This window comes from Furipterus horrens, unplaced genomic scaffold (genome assembly GCF_987537825.1).
Source record: "Furipterus horrens unplaced genomic scaffold, mFurHor1.1.pri manual_scaffold_5, whole genome shotgun sequence".
Classification (NCBI taxonomy): Eukaryota; Metazoa; Chordata; class Mammalia; order Chiroptera; family Furipteridae; genus Furipterus; species Furipterus horrens.
This window is the reverse complement of record NW_028327175.1, coordinates 194,518,849-194,540,091: the sequence shown is the minus strand read 5'-3', so window position 1 is coordinate 194,540,091 and position 21,243 is coordinate 194,518,849. Positions and strand designations below refer to the sequence as shown.

Below are 21,243 nucleotides of genomic sequence, written 5' to 3'. Positions count from 1 at the left end.
GGCAACGGAGGCTCACCCGACCCTTTGGCCCCTCGGGCTGGCCGAGGCGGGGCGAACCCGGGCCCTGTGGCATCGGGGTGGCTCCCAGCTCCCGCCCCTTTTCGCTTGGCTCTCTCGCAGCTCGTTCCTCGTACCACGTGCTTTCCAGGCCGCTCCCCCAGCTGCCCTTTCCAACTGCCTATTGGAAGCAGCTGTAAAATGTCGTGAGGGGCGTTGCCGCTTTACGGTCGCCTCTCCCACACTATAACCGGGAGCGCCCACCGCGGTCCGCTCTGTCTCCCGGAGTCAGCTCGACCCAGCGCAACGCTCACCTGCCTGCTGCGCTCTTTCGGCCCCGGCGATGTGATCGCGAGGCGGCTGCGGTGCCCCGTGGCCCGTGGTTGAGACGGGCGGCTGGTGCTTGCGATTCCGGCGGCTGCTGGGGGCCAGCAGGATGGAGGAAAGCATGGAAGAAGAGGGGGGCAGCTACGAGGCGATGATGGACGACCAGAACCACAACAACTGGGAGAACGCAGCGGACGGCTTCCGGCAGCCCCCGCCGCCTCCGTCGTCGATCCCAGCCCCGGTCCGAGAGCCTCCGCGGGGGCAGCTGCTGGCGGTGCCAGCCGTCTTGGTGGATAGGAAAGGCCCTAAGGAGGGGCTCCCGTTGGGGCCACCACCGCCGCCGCCGCCGCCGCCGCCGCCGGAGCCCAATGGGGTGATCATGATGTTGAAGAGCTGCGACGCGGCAGCCTCCGTGGCCAAGGCGGTCCCCGCCCCCACCCCCAGCTCCACCATCAACATCAACACGTCCACCTCCAAGTTCTGTGAGTCCAGCCTTTCCCCAGCAGCCTTGGCTTCCCTTCTCCCCGCCCGCACTCCTCATCCGCCCCTTTTGGAGCAACCCCGCTTCCTTTGTTCCAGGCCCGGGTCTCCCCTTCCCTCCCGTCCCCCCGCCCGCATTGGGTGTCAGCGGCCAGCGCGAGAGTGGCCCCGTCTTCTTGTATTACCTGGCCTGGAGACGCAGCCCGGTGCGCGCACAGCCCCAAGTTCCCCTACGGGCGCGATCCTTATCTCCGCTGGCTGTTACTCAACGTTAGGAAGCTCTTTTCTTCTCCCCCTTCAAGTTTCCCCCTCAAACGTGAGAGGGAAAGAAGGCGGCTTGAGTTTCCATAGAGAGAGGCCTTCAGTCCTTTCTTGCAACGAGAAAGAGAGAAATCAGGCAGCGTCCGTTTCTTGCGCTTTTAGCTAGTCTACGTTCAACACGCCAGGAATGAGAAAGTTGACCTGTATCTACACTCGTTCTTTCTCTTCTCCAGTGTCCACCTTCTGCATCCTGGTAGGAAATTATGTGAGTTGCTTCTTGAGTGAACCAGTGCATTGGGAGTTGTAGCATCCGTTTTGAAGATAGTAACCTAAAAATTATTTTCAAAGCCGCCTGCACCGGCGTGAATAAGCCGTTCAGCATGTGTCCAAATCCAAAATTCTGTTACCCGTTGAACTTTTATTCTAGTGATTTGCCTTAACGCTCAATTGCAAACAGAACAATGTAAGACCAAAATCTGTTTTGTATTCCGAAACTGCCCCCAGCCAGGATGTATGCTTCCATCGCTAGGAAGAGAAAATCTGCTTTTGTTTTGAGTGGGTTTTCTTGGGGTAGGGGTGGGGGTGAAAAGTGACTGTCGTCGCAGGCAGGTTTTTCTCTCCTATTAATAACTGCAAGTTTTGAGTGGCATCTGGCGAGGCAACTGGAGATTTCATTTCTAGTTACTAATTCTACCAACAGCACCAGCAATTGTCCAAGTAGCATTGCAGAAAAATGCCTTGATTCAGTCATATAATCACAGCCTTATCCATTTCTTTTTCTTTCTTTCTTTCTGTGAGAACAGCACACAACCTTACTTACTTGTCTTCAAGATACTGCTTTAATCAAAGACATTCATATGTAGGTAGGGTTGGTAAAATTTGTATTTGATTTTTTTCCTATGTTATGCATACATGGGAATGATATTTATATTGTATAGTTCGTGTGTCGAAGTCTATGAGGTGAAACCAGACCTTGGACAGAGTAGCAGGGTGTCTTACCTAAATGCTGAAGGAATCTTGCTGTAGTGCTTAAACAGTTCATTTTGACAAAAAACAAAACAAAACAAAAAACAAAACATAAAGCAGAAATCAGTGAAATTAAGGAACAAAAGATTTGCCAAACCAAAAGATTGCTCTTTGAAGATAAACAAGCTAGACAGACCTGTGTTTAATAAGATAGAAAAAAAGATGCAAATAAAATAAATAGAAAATTGGAAATAACCAGAAACATGAGATTTAAAAAATAATTCTATGAATTTCTGTAGGTTAATAAATTTGAAACCCTAGATGAAATGAATAAGTTCTTAGAAAACTCGTCGTCGTCGGCGGCAGCCGTCCGTCTCGAGAGACGATGGTGTAGCTTCTTAAGAGTCTATCTGCACCGCCGAGAATGGCTGTGCAGTCCGACTCGGGAGTGACATCGCATCTGTCTCCTCCCGTGTTAAATCGACATCCCGCGATGACGCTGAAGCTACAGAGCCTGGGCAGGGTGATATGGAGGGTCTGCTGTTGCCCATGCAGCAGACCCCCCCTCTCTTCGCAGCTGAAGGGTCCAAGGGAAAGACGGAGTCAATACAGCTTGGCTTCAGGTGCGCCGCAGGAGTTGCCGGTGTTGACTACAACGTCAAACCGCCTTAGGGACTCCGGCTCCGGATTTTCTGTCGGGGTTTACTCCCTTAGCCTTTCCCCTGAAGAGGTATGCCGCAAGGCAGCGGAGGTTTTTTTTGGAGTCAGTTTTAGAAAACTATAAACTGTGTAAGTTGGTAGTTGGGATAACAAGAAAAAGATAGTTTGAATGCCTAATAAATATTTAATAAATTGAAATGGTAAAGACCTTCCCATTAAAAAACTCTGGACCCAGGTAATCTTTAAGCAAGTTACATTGAACTTCTAATTTATTTTTTGTTTTTTTAAAGATTCTATTTATTAACTATTTTTAGAGAGAGAAAGGAGGCAGAAAGAGAGGGAGAGAAACATTGATGTGTGAGCGAAACATTGAGTGGTTGCCTCTCGCCCACTCCCCAACTGGGGGACCGGCCTGCAACCCAGGCATGTGCCCTGACCTGGAATCAGAGCCGGTGACCCTTCACTTTGCGGGATGATGCCCGGCCAACTGAGCCACACCAGTCAGGGCAGTTGCATTGAACTTTTTAGATAACACTTAATTTCTTTTTACAAGTTGTTCTGGGAAATAGGAAAAAAAGAGAGAGAGAGAGAGATGCCAAGGTCATTTTATGAAGTTTGTGAAATTATAGATGTTTCTCTTATTAGCAAAGATATGACAGTCTTAAACCAGTATGCTAGCTCATCAGATCCAGTGATGTGTTAAAAGAATTATGATTCATAGTGTTTGTTTTAGGAATGTAAGCATGGTTTAACATTTACTTAATAATGTAATTTACCTCATTAATAGGCTTAAGGAGAAAAATCATGATTATCTTGATACCATAAAATTATTTAATAAGATCCAGCTTAAAATACAAGATAACTAGATGAAGGTTATTACTGAAATCGACAGCAAATAATAATACTTAATGGAGAAATTTTAGATACATTCTCTTTCACATCAGTGATAAGATAAGGATGCCCCCGTCATTATTACTGTTTACCATGATAAGGTCCTGACTAACACTATAAAGGGAAAAAATAAGTATAAGGCTAGGAAGGGAAACAAACTCATTATTTGCAGATAATATCACTTACCTTAGAAGAACCATTAGAATCAAAAGAGAAACTATTAGGACTAGTAAGAGTTTAGCAGGGTTGCTGGATTAAAGATCAACCTACAAAAGTTAATAGCATTTACTACACTAACAATAATCAACAAAGGTAGATATTGTATAAAATAATAGCAAAACTAGTCTCTAAGAATTAACCCAAGAATACATAAAACTTAAAAACTTTAATCAGGAACTAGAAATGGACCTAAATAAATGGAAGGAAAGACTTTTCATGTCTTGGGATAAGATTATTATAAGAATGTCAGCCCTGGTTGGTGTGGCTCAGTGGATCAAGCGCCACCCTGCGAACCAAAGAGTTACCAGTTTGATTCCCACTCAGGGCACATGCCTGGGTTGTGGGCTTGGTTCCCAGTTGAGGGCGCGTGAGAGGCAACCACACAGTGATGCTTCTCTCCCTCCCTTTCTCCCTCCCTCCTCTCTAAAAATAATTTAAAAAAAAATTTTTTTTAAAGAATGCCAGTTTTCTCCACTTTAATCTATAAATTTAATTAAAGTGCCGTCAAAATTCCAGTTGGTTTGTCTGACAAACTCAGTCACCTAAATCTAAAATTTACAGTATTCCCTCACTTATTGCAGGTATTACGTTCTAGACCGCCCCGCAATAGGTGAAAATCCGTGAAGTAGGAATCTTACATTTATTTTAGTATTTATATATATTTTAAGGCTTTATAAACCCTTCCCACACACTTATAAACCATTCCCAGTCCCTTATTAACCTTTCCCATTCCCTTACTAACCTTTTCCACACTTTTAAAAACACTACTTATATTCTTAAACATATTCTACACTCTTAAACCTACATAACTTTAACAACATACGTATACGGTACCGCAAAGTCCTGCGATATAGCGAAAAATTCGCGATAAATAATTAAATATAATATTTTTAAAAATCCTGCAATACAATGAGGCCACGATAAGTGAACCGCGATATGGAGAGGGACTGCTGTATGTGGCAAGCAGGACAAAGCCTGTGAACAGCTAAATCAGCCTTAGGGGTTTGCTTTGACAGGGCTTGCCTTATCAGAAGTTAAATCAGGAGTTACAATGTTTCAGGGCTGTAGCAATAAAAACTAGTGTAAGTGCAAGAACAACAACAACAAAAATAGACCGGGAACAAATTAGAGAGCAGAGGCTACCTGTACACATTCAGAACTTAGAGGTGGCATCAGAAATCGCCGGAGAAAGGAGGCATGTTTTAGGGAGAGTGGGCCACTGTGTGGAGAACAAACCAACCTAACAGCATAAACAGGATGGACTCTGGGTAAAGATCGGAATGTGAAAGGAAAAACTAAATTTAAAGAAGATGGTGCTGGAGAAGGCCTTTACCTATGGACAAAGAAGGACTTCTTAGATCTTCACAAACTTACAAAAGTGAAAAAGTAATGACTTTGATTATATAAAAATTAAGAATTTTTGCCCTGGTGGGTGTGGCTCAGTGGATTGAGAACAGGCCTATGAACCCAAAGGTCGCTGGTTTGATTCCCTGTCAGGGTACATGCCTGGGTCGCAGGCCAGGCCCCCAGTTGGGGCGTGCAAAAGGGGGAGCAACATCGAGGATGCCTCTCGCACATCAGTGTTGCTCTCCCTTTCTCCCTCCCTTCCCCTCTCTAAAAATAAGTAAAAATAAAATTAAAAATCAAGGGTTTGCTTTAAGCAAAGGACAGATGAAAGAAGAAGAGAATCTATTAGCAGAGCCTAAAATTAACGAGGGAATCAATAAAAAGAGGGACTTGACCCCTGTGGAAAAAATAGGCAAAGGGTATTAATAAGCAGATTACAGAATAGGAAATCCTAACATGCATAGAGACGTTTGAGACTATTAAGTAATTAGGCATTCACATTAAAACAGTAGCGCAGTGTCTTTTCTCATCTATCAGGCTGGCAACAATGAGAAAGCTGCAGAGTGAGTGCCGATTGTAGGTGGGGGTGGGGTTAGAGGAGTGGCCATAGAACTGCCAGGGCAGGGGGCCTGGGCAGTGTTGGGATGGCCACTCGCTGTGGCCCAGATACTGAAGGGTTGCCGGAGTGTGGTGTGGCCGTGGGCCGTGACGGTGAGAGTGTATTTCTGGACTGTTAGAAAAAAGCAGCTTCTGGTGTTCTGTTTTGGAATAGATTGGGGGGGAATAAAAGGGGGAGGCGCTTGATGGATGCATTTTAGGTGCTAGATACTGTGTTGATTTGTCCCTGTGAAGAGACCATGTCTGCAACAGCAACTACAATTGTAGTCCCCACTTGATTTGATTTACTGTAAGTGACATTCTTCAAGACCTGTCTTCTCTACTGGCCAAAGAGGCTGGTGGAATCGGTGCCGTAACAGTCACCATCTCTCTGTCTTGCAGGTCTTTGTAAGACAGTGCCTCTGCAGCTGCCACAGGTGTGTGCTTTGGGTTATTATTTTGGTAGGAAGGGCCACACCCAGGGGGTTTACTTGGCACTTCCGACGCTGCTAGCCCTTACTCCAGAGTTCGGGGAGCCTTTCCGTGTGCATTCAGGAGTCAGAAATGACAGGATGGGCCCATGGCTCTACCGGGCCCACTAGGAGACGGACTGAGGCACCATTTATCCGTGTGACATTCACAGCTGATCATTCTGGTCCCTGAGGGTTACTGTTAGAGCCAGTGTGGAGTAGCTGCTGAAAAGCCAGAGTGAATCTGTTCCCCAGATGTGCTGTCTACTTGAATAGCTGCGTGTTCTGCTGGAAGAGGCTGGGCGGAAGACTACGTGTGCTCTTGGTGCGATCTGTAGGGTCTTTCCTTGGGGGAGCCCACCTTCTCCTGTACTCTGGGGCCTCTGGATGTGTAAACAGGCTCAGTCCAGGCATTGAGTGAGGGCCCGTAACGCTGCATTGTGGTCATTTGAGTCAGGCTTCTGTTAGAGATTCCTAGAGTGTTTTTCTTTTTTCTACCCACTGTACGCATCCAGTAATTCCTCAGTGTCCGCTGTCCATTTCTTAACTAAGGACGCCATGGCTTGCCACCACCAGCGATCTAAGCCATTCTGATAGGCAGCCTGGTCCTGCTGCCTGTTAACCATAATTATGCCCGTTTTATGTCTGAGGATTAAGTGTTTCTACTTATTCTTTATCACTCTGGGAGTCTCATTATCCCATTGAAATCAGGGATCCCCTTCAATGGCAGCATTGCCCATCTTTAACCCAGAACTGCGAGGGGCAGCCACACGGCATTTTCCAAGGATGTTGGTGTATCCTTCACCGGTACATTTTTTGGTTCTTCCTTAGAAGATTGAAGAGTGTGTGTGTGAGTGGGTTGGGTATGGTAACACGAATAGTCCTTCCTCCTGTCATAAGTCTGGGTTCATTCCTCTTCTAAGAACTTTCTGGTGTCCTGACTCTGCTGTCTTTCTTCCTCATCCACCTTCCCTTCCTCCTTCTCTTCCTCCTTGCCCATCTTCTTTCTCCTATACCTTTTCTCTTCTCCCTCCTCCATTTTTATCCAATAAAGTGTGCTTATTTTAGGCATGTAGTTTGATGAATTTTGACCTCTCGCCGTTTGATCTGGGATTTGGGCAAGCTACTAAAAGCTAGCCCCATTACTGTTTATTAGTGGGTGCTGGCGGAAGCTGGGGTACTTCTGGGTCAGAGGATGAAATATATTATCCATGGCTTATTAGCAAATAGCCCGAGAAACCAGCATATTTGCTGAGGTTCCTCTTCTTCTCAAGTCCACCAGGGGTAACAGTATGGCCTAGGTGGGTGCCCCCTCAATGGATGTGAGTTGCAGCTGAAGAACGTTGAACTTGGGGGTCCCTTGCTTTTATAGAAGGCAGTAAGCAAGCCTGTTCTTTGTCCAGAAGACATTACCTCAACTTTAAAGGTTACTGGCTGTAGAGGGGCCCAGGTTCAAGAGCATTTGGTCGGGGTCTTGCACTCTTGGCACACTCAAGAAGACATGTAGGAGGGTAAGAGGCCAGAGGAGGACTGTCTCACCAACAGGAATCACTGCAACAATCAAGAGATGGAACATTTCCATCGCTAAACTACTCCTAAGCTGCTTTGTAGTTACTACTCCTGTCCCTAGGCACAGGTATCCACAGATTTCTGTCGCTAGATTTTCATAAGATGGACTCATACAGTGTATTATTTCATGATGACTTCTGTCCTTCACTCTGATTTTGAGATTCGTTCTTGTTCTTGCATTTATCAGTTGTTACTTTTTAAGGATGATTACTATTTTGGGGGGAATATACCGCAAATTGTTTATGTACTCCTGTGTTGATAGTCATTTGGGTTGTCTCCACTTTGGGTGCAGGTTTTGTGTGGACACGGGTTTTCATACAAATACATACAAGTTAAATTGCTTGGTCATATTTTAACTATATGTTTAACTGTAGAGAAACTGCTAAGCTGTTTTCCAGAGTGGTCGAACCATTTACGTTCCCACGAACAATGTATGAGACTTCCAGTTGCTCTTCATCTTAATCAGTATTTGTATTGCCTAGGCTTCACACCTGGGTAGTGTCAGGCTTTTTAATTTTAGCCTTTCTAGAAGCTGAATAGTTTGTATCTCCCTGTTTTTGTTTTTTGTTTTGCATTTCCCTTTTACATGTGCTATTGGCTTTTTCAACCCCGTGCCTATAAGAATTAAGAGATTATGGCAGTCATGGATGCTTTTTGGTCATGAAGCTAATAATTTCCTCAAAGCAGTCATCTATTGTCAGAATCAGACAGCCCACTCCACAGTCCTTGTACTTCTCATTTCCATCATAACCTTCAAAGCAGTCCACCAGACTTTTCTTCAAGAACTTGATTCCAGCTGCCTACAGGTGATAATTTAAATTACTCTTTGCTGCTACATGCTGTGTACTATTAGTATTATGTTATCTAATGGTGGCAATATTATTATTTCCTTGAATTCCAGCATGATTAGATGACCAAAACCAGCTTCCTAGCTTTTTTTTTTTTAAAAAATCCTCACTGGAGGATATGTTTATTGATTGATTTTAGAGAGAAAGGAAGAGAGAGATCGATCTATTGGTTGCCTCCCATATGTATCCCGACCAGGGATTGAACCCTCACCTAGGTATGTATCTTGACCAGGAATTGAACCTGCAGCCTTATGGTGCGCAGGGTGGCACTCCAACCAACTGAACCATCCAGCCTGGGCAAACATTTTTGTAATATGTCTTGGCAGGCAAGCTGGCCTTTCATTTTTCTTCTTACTTTTTTGTACATTTGGCTCTTAACCTCTATAGATGGAGTTGCAGAGATCTTAATTTGCTGACTAGACATTCGAATGGCGTTTTATGCAGCAAATACTTATTCTGGTTGCCAGGGTAATAGTTTAGCCTCTGGTGATGTATGAGGTAGTTTAGTAGTGTGCAAAATGAGGGACAGATAATCAGGATTAAGTGGTCAAGTTATAAATGTACGTGGCAGCTTAGAGGAAACAGAACCTTTGAGAAGCAAACAGAAGTTTGTCAGGAGAATTGAGGACGACTCAGGGAGACTTCTTGCAGAGGTAGGCTGTGCTTAAGCCCAGAGTTGAAATTATTGTTGGAACATAGGGTGTGGGGCAGGCAGGGAGTCGCACATTTAAGCCTGGATAGATAGAAAGGTCTAGAGAGTGGACGGTACGCGCTTGCTCCATGTTAGAGGCAGGGTTTTCTTCTGCAGGAGCCACTGTTGGGTGTTACGGGAGTTGCCTTGGTGAGGTTTGTGTTACTGTGTTAGTTTGGATGAGAAAGGAGAGAGAATGGGGGCTTAAAGACCAGTTCCAGGGTTATAATTATTACAGTCTAGACGAGAGATGAAGGCTTGAGCCCAGCATGGTGTCGAAAGAGAGGTGGTTTAAGGTTTTGGAAATATTTGGGGACTAGATTCTACAAAATTCGGGGGTCAAGGAGGGAGGATGAAGACTCAAGATTGCTAGTTTGGGGGACTGGGAGCTGCCTCTGCCTTTGACCTAGATGTGGGGGGAGTATAGGTAGATGTGGTGTCTCTTTGAAAGGTGCCTTTTCAGGTAGCGAGGTCTAGGGGGCCATGCGTCAGTCGGAGCTTTCTCGTCCCTGTGCCTTAGAACATTGGACATACTGAAATGAAAGTTTAATTTCACGAGATTTTTCATTTCTGAGGATTTAGGATTCAGCAAACTCCTTGGCCTTAAAACGAAACCTTACTCTTATTAAAATACAGATTTGTAATTTAGAAATTCAAACTGAAAAGAACATATAATGAAAATCAGCGGTTCCCACCCCCGCCCCTTTCCATTCCTGGACTGTTACCCAGAGTCAATACTTTTAATGCCTTTCACCGTTTCTTTTGGTATTTATCCACGTATTTCAGTGTGTTAGTATTGTTACTGCTTAATTTATCACTTTTATGTAGCTACTGACTTCACATCGAGGTGAGAATTTAGTTGTCTTCTATCTCCACACCTCATCTCTTCAGGTCTCTTAATACCACAGTTTTTGGTTCAATCAATAAACCACATTTACGTTATGACTATGTGAATTCTCAAGAGCCAGGAGTATGCTCAGACAACATTTTCTTTCACATAGAAAGGACTTTGTCCTGTTTATACTTGCATAATTTTTGTTAAGCCTAAAAAGTTTGCAACAGCTTTATCAGGCTCCCTATATACCTGTCACTGGTGTTTTTACAATGCTCAGTTAATCAGTATTTTTTTCTCATCTGCTCGTGAAGCAGTGGGTCTTCCTGTTCCTACTTATTCCTTAGGGTCTCTGCACAGTTGCCATTCAGGGACTTCCCAAATAGTTACTTGATATCTTCCTTTTTCTTGGTGGGGGGAGGGGGGTATATATATAGAGAGAGTTTTGTTTAGAACATACCTAGGAGCCTCCTGAGGAAATGTGTGTGGATAATAGTTTGCATATATAAAAATGCTGATTTCACACTTGATTGACAGTTTGGGTATAGAATTCTTAACTGAAAATTTTTGTCCTTGGAATTTTTAAAGTGTTGCTTTATTGACTTTTAAGTATGTAGTATTAGAAAGGAGAATTCAGGTGCCAATTTAATTTTTGTTTTTTTGTATGTGACTTTTTTTTCCTTGAACATTTCTGGTTTTTTATTTTTAATGTCAATATTTTTCTCCTTTTACATTTTCTCTATTTTCCCTTTTCTCTGGAATTATTATTAGTCAAATGTTGAATTTTCTGTTTTGATTTTCTAAACCTGTTAACTCGTTTTTGCTCTCTTCTGGGAGAGTTTTTTTATGTATCCTTTTTTCTGTTGGATTTTTAACAGTGACTAGTTTTAATTTTAAGAGTATTTGGATTGCTTTTACGTGGCAGTGTTTTAATTGTTATCATACGTCTATGAGAGTAATTACAAGGTTTAAAAAAGTTTTCTTTTATTCTCTTAATTATCTTTGCTTTTATCTTATCAATTTTTGTTTGTTTTGATCTCTCACACTGAGACTCTGCAAATCTTGGTGCTTTTTAGCTCTCTTCATATTTAAAAGTGTAACAGGCTAACTGGTAGTGCTGTGCTTGCAAGGGGCCTTTACGTGTGTAAGCATGGGCTTCTCTTCAGGCTTCTTGGGTGTAGAACCGCTATTTGTGGAGGAAGTGCCATAAATTAGTGTGAATGTCTTTTCTCTGGGACTTTCAGTTTTACTAGGGAAGGACCCCCCAGTGGAAGGGAGGAGGGTGGGAGGGGGCAGGTGAGGCAGGGAGAAACGTACGTTTCTCCTGGCAGACGGCATTCTGGAATTAAAGAGAAGAGCGTGGTTAGATCGTTGAGCATTTCGGATATTGGCTGTTGACTTTACACACGCACACTCCCGAGCGCGCACACTCCTGCACCTACACCCACCCTGAGTCTGAGTCTTAGAGCCCTAAGCCTTTATCTTTCAGTCTTTGTTCTGAACAGCACTTCTCTTTCTTACTGCTCAGTCTTCTGGCCGGCCTTCACCTCCCGCCCCACGGAATCTTCGCCTCGGCCCGCACCCTCGTGTCCTGTCCCCTCGGGTCCCGTCCCCGAGTCCTGGACGGCTCCCAGAGGCCCACAGGGCACCCAGAGTAGCGCCCTGACTGGGGTTCCCACCCAGCACACACTGCCTTCGCTGCTGCGTCAGCCTTTCCTGGTCATAATGCCATGGAAAGATTAACTTGCGTTTAAATTTTGCAGGAAATCACGGAATTTTAAAACTATGGCAGACCTGCAGTTAGCGTGGCTTACACCTGCGCAATCTCAACTGAGCAGATACTTCCTGTTTGAATATTGGGAAATTTTGGATTGGTCAGAGTTGGAGCCATTTGGACGCCTTGATAGCTGTTGACCTTTTCCTATACGTATTGTCATGTTAGTCTTAGAAGCTATTCACAGGCTCAAGGGTGACATTGTAACGGTAATGGTTGTGCATTGACTGTTCTCAAGAGTGTAAGTTTCACTGTTGCCGGGAGGCTGCTGCAGCGAGATTTCCATTTTTGAAGATAGTGGTGATGAAGGAAGTTTCTGCTGTTCTGTGTGTGGATTTTTAAGCAGTAAAATAGACACCTGAAGTGTACACCTTTCCCAGAGGTTTCAGCTTCCTTTGAAGCAAACGGGCTTCATTAGGACTTAACACTGGCTACTCTCTTCTAACGGCAAATCAAAATATACCTGAGTAGGTGGTGCAGGTTGGTTTGTTTCTTTTGGTCTCCTTGGGAGGAAAAGGATAAGTAAAAGTATTTGGATAAATGTTTTATTTTTACTTTTTTTTTTTTTTTTTTAAACTGGGCACTTCTCTTAGGACAAGTATTACTGTCTCCTTTGCCAGTATCCAGTTATTTTAATTTTGAGAGAAATAATTAACTGGGACTTTCTTTTTTCTTTTTTTTTAAGTAAAAATTAAAATCCCACTTATTTATTTACACTACCTTGTTCTGATTCTGATCTTCCTCTTTCACTCTGACTACTCCTTGTCTTTATTCCAAAAGGCAGAGTTTTTAAAAATACCTTTCTGTGGGCTTTGTTTCTGGTCTTTGGCTTCTCTCTATCCATTACTGGGAAGATTTCAGTCACCCCCTTGTGTTTGAGGAAGCAGAACATTCTACCAGGCAGTAATGTTTTATACCACAGACACGCTGTTATTGATGGGTAGGCTTCCTGGCAGTACGACATCTTAGTTTTCCCTTGTATCACATTGGCAAGCCATAGGAAATGGAAAAGCCAGCGCTTTTTCCTCCTACTCCATTCTGTCAGATTCTCTGGCTGTTAATTATATTTACTCTAAAAAGTGACTATGTTGAAGACATGATTTAGCCTGCTAAATTTCACCTAATCATTTATTTTGTAATGCCACTATTGTATTCTTAAGGAGTCAATTCTGAATGAAGGTGGCTTTTTTGGTGGGGAGAAGGGATTTGGAAGAGAAGAACTTTAATAGTCTTAGACATACAAACCAGAGCCTTAAAAAAAGTGCCACATGAAAGACACCTGAGAGGCACTAGCAATCACTGTTCCTGTCATGGGGCATCGTGCTGTAGCTGCAGCTGCAGGATTTCACGTTTTAGGTTCTTTTTCCTCCTCCTTACCTTTGACTTGGTGATCTGCTAAAGTGGGAAGCTCCTGCTTGAGAAGCAGAAGTGGTCCCCACCTACATTCAGAGGTGTAGTTTGTGGAATTAAGCAGTTGAGGAGCCCATGGAATTGGTATGTTAGTTCTCGCCTTTTTTGGACTTGACGTTTTCTGAGCATGTCACTTTCTTTAAGCCTCAACTTTTGGTGTAGAGCAGGTATTAGGATGTGGTTTAGGTGGTACACTGATTATGGGCTTCAATAACCTAGAATTACATAGTGGGAAAGTAATTTGTTTTAGTTTTTTTTAATTTTTTAATTTTCTTTGAATCACTCTAAGAGCAGAAAGCTAGTATTTTGGAGCTACTGTGTAGTCCCTCTCAACATCTGCCAGTCTTCCTTTTTCACAGGGAAAGCAAGCTTCAGGCTCAGACCCTTTAACAGGCAGTAGCGTGTAGCTAGAAGTTAATAACATTGTATATTTATTTCTATATTGCCTTCTCTGTAATGGTAGATGACACTGCTTTTCCATTTGTGGTAGATTTTTTTTTTTTTAAGTACAAATAGTTTTAAGCACAAGGGGGTGATTCCAGCAAGCACCTGTCGGGGAGTGGAGACAGGAGAGGGACAGGGAAGGTAAAGAAGTCACCACAGTGAGCAGCCGAAGCCAATCCCAGTGCGGGGAACTCTGGGGGTCAGGGCAGCACAGACACCTCACCGAGAGTGAAGGAGATATTGGGGCGTTTGCACCACATTCTCATTCATTATCACTTGCAGGTGGCGCTTGGAGGGTTCATTCTTCAGGCAGAGCAGCTCTGGCGGCCACAGGGAACACTGAGGCAAACAATGGTAGATGTTGACAGTGGCCTTTGTGTCTGCAGTTTCCAAGGGGGACCCAGAAATAAAATGGAATTTATTTATAGAAAACTGTGTATTTATTCTCACATGTTTAAACTTCAGTCACCTCCAAAGTACTCTCCATTTGGTGCAGTACGCCTATCAAGACATTTTTTTCTACTGCTCAGAACAGTTTTTGAACTCGTTGATTTTGATGCCTTTTCATGCTTCTGCCATTTTTTGGTTCACCTCTTCCTCATGGGCAAAACATTTCCCTTTGAGGACTTTTTTTGGGGAGGAAACAAAAAAGTTGCTTGGGGTGAGATCAGGTGAATAGGGAAGGTGGAGCACAAGGGTCATGCTGTTTATGGTAAAAAAACTGCTGAACACTCAGTGTGGTGTGGGTAGGTGTGCTCATAAATCCCCCACCATGAAATGGGCAAATGCATTGAAAGAGTCTTAAAAAAAATCCACTGAAGTCGAACGCAGCCTCTCACAACAGCGCCAGCTGGTACGCCGAGCCAGATGGGTTCCTAGAACATAGCACTCACCTAGCAGGGGAAACTTGTAATACGGGGCCTGCCATCCAGAAGATAATCCCATTTGGGGGGGTCTCCCCTTGGCTGCTACACTCTCAGACATGCTAAGCTTCTCCTATATCCTCATCATGTTAATAAGCAGCAACTCTAACCTTGGGTGCTCAGGTCAGAAACATCGGAGCCATCATTGACCCTTCTCACATCCCACGTTCAAACCATCTGCAGATCTGGTTGGCTCTTCTCATCGCTCCCACTGCCACCATCTGGTCCAGCCCCCATCACCTCATAGCCTCCCGACTTCCTTTACTGCTGAAACCTTCCCTGGAACGATCCACAGCAAACCTAAGTCAGATCAGGTCCCTTCTCTCCTCAAAGCCCCTTTTATATGCACCCAGGAGTTAAAGCTCCTTTCTTCCCCCTGCCCTTCAGTCTGGGTATGTGATTTAGTAAATTTAGTTAAGCAAAAAAAACAGAGGTGGTACATAGAGATGGGAAACATCTCGAACCAGAATGACTAAGATTTGGAAATCATTAATGTGACAGAAAGATGCTAGGTAAAGGCTTTGTTTTACCTGGTACTTCCGCCAGTAATTAGCTGTGAACTCTTAGGGAAGTCAGCCCTCTGCTCCCCAGTGTCTGGTAAAATAAAATACTGCATCTGGTAGCTGTTGGCTCTGACCTCCTGAGGAAGTGGACGTTCAGAAGCCGTAAGGTGTCCTAGGTGCTTTGGGCAGTCCTTTTTAGCATTAGCTTCAGCTCATCGTTGTGAAGTAGCTGTCGCCCTTGGGTTTCCGAGTTGTTGGGAGCAGTTGTTATAAATGCTTTATTAAACCTGGGGTCAATGGGAACGAGGTTAGCCTTCAATGTAAGGCTGCGGTTCATTGATTTTTTTCTTTCCTGTTGGACTTACCCGAAGCGTAAGGTAGCAGGAGCCTCGTCAGAGCTGTAGTAACGACTTGGGGTCGCCGGTGGTGTGATGATAAATCTCGGTGGCTCTCTAGCAACCTCTCCTGCTGCTGTAGTCTTTGGACTTGAATTTTCATAGTCGTATACTTAGGTAGATTTTTCCCAGGGGAGTCCCAGAACCTCACTGTCGTTCCCAGTTAGGCCATCTTTTTGCACTGTTGACAATGTGTATTTGAAGGGCAGTGCATGTTTGAGCAGCTCCACTGATAGCAGAAGCTTACAGAAACCAGGAAGGGAAACCAATGATACTTGCTTGTTTTGTTTTTATTTTTAAAGATGGGCAGATTCATAGTCATTCCTTTTAAAATCATAATTAATGGCTCCTTAAAGTCCCTGACCAGGTTGCCTTTTTTTTTTTTCTCTCTCTCTTTATAGTTAGAAATGGGTTAGTAATTGACTTGTATTTAGGTGATAGAGCATCGATGTGCAATCAAAAAGGAATTTGAGGGTGCAAAATTGCTATGGTTTTTGTTTACTTTACATGTGACAATAGTAATATTTATTTTACTTTTTGTTTTTAGTAATGAATGTTATAACTGTTGAAGATTATAAGAGCACATACTGGCCAAAACTGGATGGTGCCATAGACCAGCTTTTGACCCAGAGTCCTGGTGACTATATCCCCATATCCTATGAGCAGATATACAGGTGAGTCACATTTCATTTGCCTGGGTTTGAGGGGGTGTATGGAGGTCCGTGGCAATTTGAATTATGACAGTATGTATGCATATCATACATGATACATAAGGTAAGGCTCTGTAAGTTATTTATATGGTACTCACTTATGGATTAGAAGTTTGGTTTATACTTTTTGCTTCAGAATTGGTTTTCAAATCAAGATGGGGTTAACCCCACTTGCCTAGACTTCTTCCACCTCTGTCATACATGATGCAGAAAGGTTGGAGGTGGGCAAAAACAGGTAGTTTTAGTCTCACAGGGAGACCCGAGCATAATCTCTTGATGTTTAGTGACACACAGGCCTAGCTCTCCGATTATTTTGTTACCCAGCTCTTGGCAAATGGAAATAGCAGATTGGTGAGGAACTGGGCTGGGCTGTGAGACCAGCCTGGTCACGAGAGGAGGAAGTGACAGCTGAGTTGTTCCCCACAGGAGATGCACAGAGAGGTTACGCGGCAGATGTTCTTGTGAGCTAGAAAGTTTCTGCCCGTTGTCGCTCTCTCTTCCTTATTCTGACTTGCATTACAATGAGAGAGAGGCTGGTTTTTAAGTGGTCGTCATGGCCAGCCTCTCAGATTATTTAGTGCCGAGGAAGTGGGTAACAGAGTACTCAAAAACTTGGTTTGTTACAGCATAACTTTTCATTTAAAAGTTGTGATTGGTCACTGCTTTTAGGCCTGAATTGATTATTTGGCCGGTGGCTGCATTTCCAGAGCATGCTTTACCTTGAGGCTGAAACAAGTGCTTCATCCTTAACGTGGTTTTTCTGTGTTTTCCCCCACAGTTGTGTGTATAAATGTGTATGCCAGCAGCACTCGGAACAGATGTATAGCGATCTGATTAAAAAGATAACTAATCACTTAGAGAGAGTCTCAAAGGAGCTGCAGGTAAAGAGCTGATTGTGTTGCTTTTTGCTTCCGTGGGGTTTTCTGACTGGTTGGAATTAGCCTGCGTAATATCTCTTTGGAAGCTTGTTAATTTGAGTATGATATAAATTTATAACTATTTTCTAGATGGACAGTGACCAAATCAGCTAACGTTTGTAATAGATTATTTAAAAAATTTGACATCAATTGTGGAAATTTTTAGATTGACTATATTTCACACTTTAACTGATTCGTTTATTACCATGTGAGTATTTCTTTTATTTAAAACCTTATTTTTTTTAAATGTTAACTTTAGTATTTGGTAGTATTTATAATATAAAGGTATATATTTTAGTTTTTTTCTGGGACTTTAAAACAATTATCTTTGAAGAGTAGTTCACCTACCAGTTTCTAAAAGTTGCTTATATGAACAAAGGAAGCCAGCATTTTGCTGAGAAACCCTCTATAGGTGACCATTATCCGGGCTGTAAAATCCAGGGCAAGTTAGAGAAAAGGTCCTGCTGAGGGAATCGCTGCCTCAGTCAGGTCCCCAGTGCTGGAAGGTCAGGCACTATTTTTACGCTGAGGCCAGATCACATTTTAGTTCTGGTGTATAAGTAACATGGGGAAGAGAAAAGCCACTCAGCATAGATTACAGGGCCCATCCCACAGCTGGGAAGCGCTCTGGCAATTCTGAAATTGCCACAAGTGCTCGGCAGTGTCGGGGCTTGGAGACTCTACCTCGCTTACCTCCGTGCTGAGGTGTCTTAGTCTTGCTTACTCCACACTGTTCTTGCACTAAGTAGCTTGTAAAAAAAAATTCTATCCAGACCATTGTTTATCATAGCCAAATATATACTTTTCCTGTTGTTAGTGTAAAATATTTTCATCTTTTTGCCACTAAATACAAAGTCTTTGTTCATTTAATTATATTTAGTGCCTAGGCATTGTACATAAATTGTAGATGAAACCCAAGATCTGTAAGTTATAGCTTTGAATGATTTACTTACTAAATTTTTTTTTTTATTTTTAAGTTACAGCTGACATACAATATTATGTTAGTTTCAGGTGTACATCCCGGTGATTAGACATGATATAACTTCCTGAGTGAGTGATCGCCCTGATAAATCTAGTGCGCATCTGACCCCATACATCGTTATTACAATACTGTTGACTATGTTCCCAGTGCTGTGTCCCACATCCCGGTGACTGTTCTGTAACTGCCAAGTTGTGCTACTTTTTTTCATCCTACAAGAAGCCATAACTTTATTAATGATTTGTAACAGTACAAATTTCAAACCCAGCTGCAGTAACTCTTGTAAAACCAACTACAAATAAAGGTTCTTCTTTTCAGATGGTTACACTGTTAACACCATACTAGCATTTACAGTACGATTACTGTTGTTCTTCAGGGTCGGACTGCCTCTGTTCGTGACACATTTGTTTCTGACATGACCAGCTCTCTGTCCTTACCTTCCACAGCGGTTTCATCAGCCTTTTCCTATTCGCTCTCCTCTGGTGCGGCTGGAGTCTGTATGTTTTCTTGAATGTTTGAGACAACTTCGCCTTGAACTTTGACTTTCTCAGTAGCTGCGAGAGAAATCCTCCATCTTAGCTCCCCCCAAAACTATGTAGGTATCTGAAGCTGGGCTCTTGTATACCTCTGGTTTTGTGATGACAAAGAGAATTTTCTTCGGTTTCTGGCTAGTGACCCTAGTAAACCCTGCGGCCTGCTGAAGGCCAGTTTGGACATGGCCTTTGGGGCCTCCTTTTCCCTCTGGCTCTGTTTTGCTGGTTCTTCATCGATAATAGCTGACGCCACCAGCTAGCTTATCGGGTGGCTGCCCGTATGGAATCTTGTCCCTCCAGCTCTGGGCCTGATCCATCCCTGTCAGCCTGGGGCAGTGGCAGCTTCTGTTCTGTAGCAGGGACGGTTTCTGTGGCCTCCCAGGGATTCTGTGCAGGGAACGTGGAACCGCGATGGTGGCAGAAAGAGAGCGTGACCCACCCCGTCTGCACTTCTTAATCCCCTCACTTTTTTCACCCACCCTCCCAACTTCCCTCCGTGGCTGGCCGTCGCCAGAATGTTCCCTGGATCTACGAGTCTCTGTCCTGCTTGTTCACTTATTGTTTTTTAGATCTATTTTGTCTGTAGGTATTGCTACCCTAGTTTTTTGGTTTATTTTCATTTTTATGAAATACTTTTTCCATTCTTTTACTTTCAGTCTGAATGTACCTTTTGACCTGAAGTGAGTCTCTGGTAGACAAAGCCCATTTAATTAAAAAGCAAAGCACTGTTACACTATCTTGCTCGGTTCAGAGTGTAAAAAGCCTTGAAATCCTTGTTACGAAGTGTGTATGGTCTCCTTTCCTGTCTCTGAACAAGTCCAGGAAGCACAGAGAGTCCTAAACAAGTAAAGTCAAAGAGGACCACACCAACGCACATCATATTTAAAATGCCAAAGGTTAAAGATAAAGAAAGAATCTTAAAAGCAGTAAGATAAAAGTAGTTATCTTCAAGGGAGCCCGCATACAACTGTCAGCTGATTTCTCAACAGAACCTTTGCAGGCAAGAAATATTCAAAGTGATAAAAAGCAAGGGCCTGCAACCAAAATTCCTCTACCCAGCAAAGCTATAATTTAGACTTGAAGGACAGATAAAGAGCTTCCCAGCCAAGAAGAAGGTAAAGGAGTTCATCATCACCAGAACAGTATTATAAGAAATGTTAAAGGGACTTCTTAAGAAGAAAAATAAATAAAAAATATGAATAATAAAATGGTAGTAAATACATACCTATGAACAATTACTTTAAATGCCAGTGGATTAAATGCTCCAATCAAAAGACATATGGAGGCTGAATGAATAACAGATCAAGACACTTCCATGCGTTGTCTTTTTTTTTTCCTGTATTTTCCCTTTGGGCTCCCTTTGCCGCTGCTTCTTTCCCTTCTTCCCTTTCCGTAGAGGGGCATGCGGCTGTCTGCTAGGGTTTGCCCGGCTTTTAACTTCATTATTTCTGCTGGGCTTAATTAATCACTTCATCTTTGCTTCTGTTTCACTGTATTTGTCTTGCTGCTGTGGTCCTTAGTGTAGCATTTGGCATACATTTAGTTACTACCAAGCAGGGTGCTGCAACACTCAGCTTCTTGAGGGCAACAGTGCTGGCTTACCATGCTGGTTTCCTTCGGTCTTTGTAGCCTTGAACCAGTAAGTGCTCATTTGGTAAGAGTGCGAGTCATGATGCTGTTGGTCATAGACTCCAATTCTCCTTTTCCAGTGTGCATGGTGGGAAGTTCTTCTCTATCCCATTGATGTTAGAATTGGCCAAGTGGCTTACTCTGTCTGTGAATTGTGACCCCCCAAATCTGAAGCCTTTGAGATCGGCTGTGCAATTCTCCATGTTTCCTTAACCTGCCTGCCAGCTGTTCCAGTTGGTGGAGGCTCCCTTAACTTGGGTCTCTGAGTAATTCCGATATGGAGCAGACCCTCATGATGGATAGATATGTAACATGAGTGAGAAAGAAAAAGCTTTGCTATAATTTCCCCTTGACTTAATTGACGTATAATTCACATGCCCCAATATCTACCTGTTTAAAGTGTATAATTCATGGTTTTTAATATAGTCACAAGGTTGTGAACCATCATTACTAATTTCAGAACATTTTAGTCACTCCCTGTTTTCCCTCCTCAGCTACTGACAGCCACAACTCTACTTTCTTTCTCTGTTGGATTTGCCTGTTCTGGGCATTTCATAGAAATGGAATCAGACAATACGTGGCCTTTGTGTCTGGCTTGATTAACTTAGCGTAATGTTTTCAAGGTTCATTTATGTTCATGACACGATTAATACTTGATTCCTTTTTATGGCTAAATAACAGTCTATTGTCTGGTTATACCACCTCTTGTTTATCCAAGCTTTGCTATTTTAAGTCACTGAGATTTGGGGGGTTGTTTTTGACTGATGCAATAAGTATTTGAATTGACAGTATTTAGATTATCTTGTTTTGCCCCACTGCCATTTGGATAATTGAATTTAATGAACATAAATAATATTAAAACTGTCTTAAG

At 43.2% G+C, this 21,243-nt stretch overlaps 1 protein-coding gene and 1 pseudogene across 1 annotated transcript in view; one reads left to right on the top strand and one right to left on the bottom strand.

Annotated features, from left to right (window-relative positions):
- The first annotated feature begins 220 nt into the window (after positions 1-220).
- The window catches only part of CACUL1 (CDK2 associated cullin domain 1), a 43,950-nt gene continuing 22,927 nt past the window's right edge, over positions 221-21,243 (top strand). Inside the window, exons 1-3 of the mRNA XM_090279569.1 lie at positions 221-806; positions 16,152-16,278; positions 17,093-17,195. Of these exons, the coding sequence (XP_090135695.1) occupies positions 434-806; positions 16,152-16,278; positions 17,093-17,195 (603 nt within the window). The 5' untranslated portion in view covers positions 221-433. The remainder of the gene's footprint in view (positions 807-16,151; positions 16,279-17,092; positions 17,196-21,243) is intronic.
- LOC150010702 (nascent polypeptide-associated complex subunit alpha pseudogene) lies at positions 18,533-20,575 on the bottom strand (annotated as a pseudogene).